Source organism: Nomascus leucogenys, chromosome 7b (assembly GCF_006542625.1).
Source record: "Nomascus leucogenys isolate Asia chromosome 7b, Asia_NLE_v1, whole genome shotgun sequence".
NCBI lineage: Eukaryota > Metazoa > Chordata > Mammalia > Primates > Hylobatidae > Nomascus > Nomascus leucogenys.
In genome coordinates, this window is record NC_044387.1 from 52,535,767 (window position 1) to 52,539,614 (window position 3,848).

The window sequence follows — 3,848 nt, forward strand, 5'->3', positions numbered from 1 at the left end:
ATTCTTGTATTTATTCCATCTCTAAGTGTGTGAAGTATCTACAGGGAACACCACACCATGAGTTTTTTAAAGATTTATCTCAAACAGACCTCAAGAGTTCCCTAGGAAGGAGATGCTAGCATAGCCCCCATTGTGCAAGCTGGGGAGGCCCCAAAACACCAGAGGAGTTCTGTAGGGTCTCACAACTGCTAAGATAAAGGCTGTTTGACCCAGCACTGTCTCCTCAAACCTGGGACCCTGGTTATATCCAGGTCTTCCCAAGGTGCTGAAGGGGCACACTTTTTCGTAATGGTGAACAGGTAACAAGTTGACAGGGGGAGGGTAACTGGTCAGAAGCCCAGTGGGGCCTCCGAGTAGGTCTTATGGAAAGGAAGAGCTTACAGGATGGAACCTACAAGATGTGACCTCACTTCCTTGCTGACGGACCCCCAACCGAACTTAGAATTCTGGTAACTAGGCACCCATAGTCTAGAGACAGCCCCATTTCCAGCTCACTTTGTAGGCGACGCTCGAGAGAACATGTTCTCCTGCTGTATCCCGACATGCTGCCGACCTCCTCGTCGCAAAAGAGACCAAAATGAGAGTCATTCCCGAGAATATAGACGTTGGTTCAACCCTCACCCTCGACGCCTCTGGCCCTTTGCCAGAAGGCACCCACAGGTAACACAGGGCCCAGGGCAGGCCCATCCAGGCCAGGCCTCAGCTGTGCCCATTACAGCAGCCCCAAGCCCCTCTTCATGTGTTTGGGGGAAACAGGAGATGAGGGGCCTTCCCTGGACAGGAGCAGGTAGGTTGTCAGGTGTTTGGAGCCTAGTACGTATGTCAGGTTCACAGCCCACGCCATGCCTGGCAGGATGGGATGGTGAGTGTCGAGGACACAGTTTGTCTGCTCAGATCTGAATCCCAAGACCTCAAGCTGTCATCTGCCAGAGACCCCAACCTTCTCTGGCTGGAGGTCTATGCAGATGCTCCTATGTGCCAAATCTTGTGTGTGTGTGTGTGTGTGTGTGTGGGTGGGTGGGGGGCGCCAGGGAGGAGCTCTAATGGGGGTGTCCCACTGTGAGGTCAGCCAGGCAGCCCACTGACACCTCTTGGCCTGGCTCTTGGGCACTCTCTTTGCAGAGCTCCACACAGCAGATCAAGCAGGAGCTGTTGGATGGATTCAATTTCTCCGTCTTCAAAGAAGGGCAGGTGCACCACGTGACCAACCATGGCCAGCGCTGGTCTGGGGTGAGATTGGGCACAGAAGGGCCTCCACAGACAGGGACTCGAGAAAACCAGGGTGGGCTCAGGACTCAAACACGAATATGGACACTCCCTAGGCTCTGTCCTAGGGCTTTCCCACTTGAGTGACCCACTGTCCCCTCCCAAAGATATCTGGCTGCCATTAGTCCCCAGTGGCAACCTGGTTACAGGCAAAGTCCCTTTCACCCATCAGAGGAAGATCAGAGAAAATCCTTCTGTTTTCACTTTATGCTATGCCAGGAGTATCTCAGCATGTTGCCACAAGAATTGAGTACAATATTGTTATCATTTTAACTCCCCACCCTAAGTGTATCTCCAGCAACAGGCAGCTCTGATGCCCTGCCAGACCTCCTCCAGGACTTAAAATCCAACACTTTTACACTAACAAGGTGGGTGGGGGGCATTGATTACAACAAAAGAAGGTGAAGCTACTCTACGCATTTGTCTTTAAAGTGTCATCTCACAGAACTCATCCCTGCAGCCCCATCAGGCAGGAGCTGGAACCTCACATGTCACTGTAACATTCCTTAAGGGAGGCCATTTTCCACAGCGGGTCAGCCTCTCAGTGCTGGTGGAGCCCGTTGTGATAAAATTCCCTTTCGAGGCAGCCTTTCTACAAGGAGCATAATCCTATGTGTGTCCTAACAGGCTGGAGCGGTTTGCCAGGGCCGCCATAACATGGCACCCTGACTGAAGGGCTTAACCACAGAAATCTGGTTCCTCACAATTCTGGAGACTGGAAGTCCAACGTCAAGCTGTCAGCCTGGGGTGGTTTCTCTGGGCCTCTCTCCTTGCCTTGGAGATGGCTGACTTCTATCTCGGTCAGCACAGGGTCTTCTCTTGAACTTCTCTGTGCGCTGACACCCTCTCCTTGTAAGAACCCCAGGCAAATTAAATTAGGGCCACTCTAATGAACTCACTTCACCTGAATCACCTCTTGGAGCACTCTGTCCAGACACAGTCACGTCCTGTGTCTCTGGGTTTGAGAAGAGAAACATTTACATTTGGGAGAGGGGACACAATTCAACCCATAAAATACGCAAATCCCCTGCAGCAGACAGACACCCAGGAAAGGGATATCTGAGTGAAAGGATACGCAGATATCAAGTTTCAACAGCTCTAGCCAGTTGACTTTCCAAAAGGGCTCCAGCTGGTCACACGGTCACCAGCAGCCTCTGAAGGTAGCTGCTTCTCTGAACGCAGCCTCCCCTGAATACTAACATGCTTTTAACTTTTTGCCAATCTGCTGTCTGTGTGGCAGAGAAAATCACCTTGTTTCATTTCCACTTTCAAACATACATTTGCATAACCTTTCACGGGTTCAAAACCTGGCTGCGTTTTCTCTTCCCCGAGTCGCCTCACAGATCCTGGGCCTTGGGATGCGCTTCCTCCCACCCTGGAGTCTTCCAGCATTTTCCCCTTGGCCGGGGCTGGGATGGCCGTAGCTGTTTCTCTAGACTCACGTTCATGTTAAAGGAACAAAAACAAAAACAATCATATCCCTTTAAAGTCAAAGGGTTCTTCTAGAGTGTCTTGTCCTGCACCCTGTCGCTAAAATGAGGAGGGGACCAGGCCTCTCCAGGTCTTGAGGACTTGCAGGGATGATGCTCTTCATGGTGTCATATAGTGTCATATGACACTGTCAATAGACGGTGTCATTGCCCCACAGCTGACAAACACCGTGACGATGCCTTGAAGGCATGAATCATTTTATCATTCTCCATCCTCATATGCAATTTTACTTTGAAAGCCTAGAACCCTTTTCACCACGGGCACCCAGGTTCTCCACATGCACAAGTCCCTGAAGGGTTGGTGCTTCTTGGTGAGTTCCAGATCCTGGTCCTCTGGCAGTTCATGGTGTTACCACTGACTCCCATGACACTTCTTGTTCCCCTAGTATGAAAATGAGATCTGCAAGATGAGAACTTTCCAGCCCAGCAGTTGCAGTCCCTGGTTCCAGCCTTTTTAACTAAACCCATCTCCTCCTATGCCACCTGCCTGGGTCCCTCCTGTGACTTTATCACTGTGCCACTTTTTGGAACTACTGGTTAGAAGGTGAGTGTCCATCCCCTCCAAGGCACGAAGGTGTTTCTGTCCCCTACTGGCTGTCTTGAAGATGCAGCTCTCAGGGCCTCGGTTGGCTCCTCTGGAACAGGGAGTAGTGAGAAGATGAACCCCACAGGGTCCTTGTAGGGACTGAATGATCTAAGACATGGCAAACAAAGGGGTCCCTAGAGCCTAAAACTCTGGAAAATCTGCTGGGGGTGCCGTGATTCATGTTTATTACTTTTCCCCCTCACCGAAGCAGCTCTCAGCATTCTGCCTCAATGGCCCATATCCCTCGCTGTTTGGAAAAACACATAGAAAGCAAGTCTACAATGGCATTGGTAAAGGATGTCTGAGATTCCTTCTGGCTGGTCTTTCTCCTTGACACAGACAGAATACAGGTCCCTTGGTGCTGAAAAAGGAGCCACAGGCCCACTCAGACATCTGGAGAGGCTCACTGGGGTTCTCCAACGGTTGGGGTTCACTCATTCAACACATACACACAAAACACCTCATTTGTGCATTGCTCTTCTTGTGGCTTGGCGTAATTTCATAAA

The 3,848-nt window shown here is 50.7% G+C and overlaps 1 protein-coding gene across 1 annotated transcript in view; it reads left to right on the forward strand.

Moving 5' to 3' along the window:
• The first annotated feature begins 519 nt into the window (after positions 1 to 519).
• LOC115835869 (ral-GDS-related protein-like) overlaps positions 520 to 3,848 on the forward strand; it is a 10,415-nt gene continuing 7,086 nt past the window's right edge. Inside the window, 1 exon segment of the mRNA XM_030815176.1 lies at positions 520 to 660. Within this exon segment, the coding sequence (XP_030671036.1) occupies positions 520 to 660 (141 nt within the window).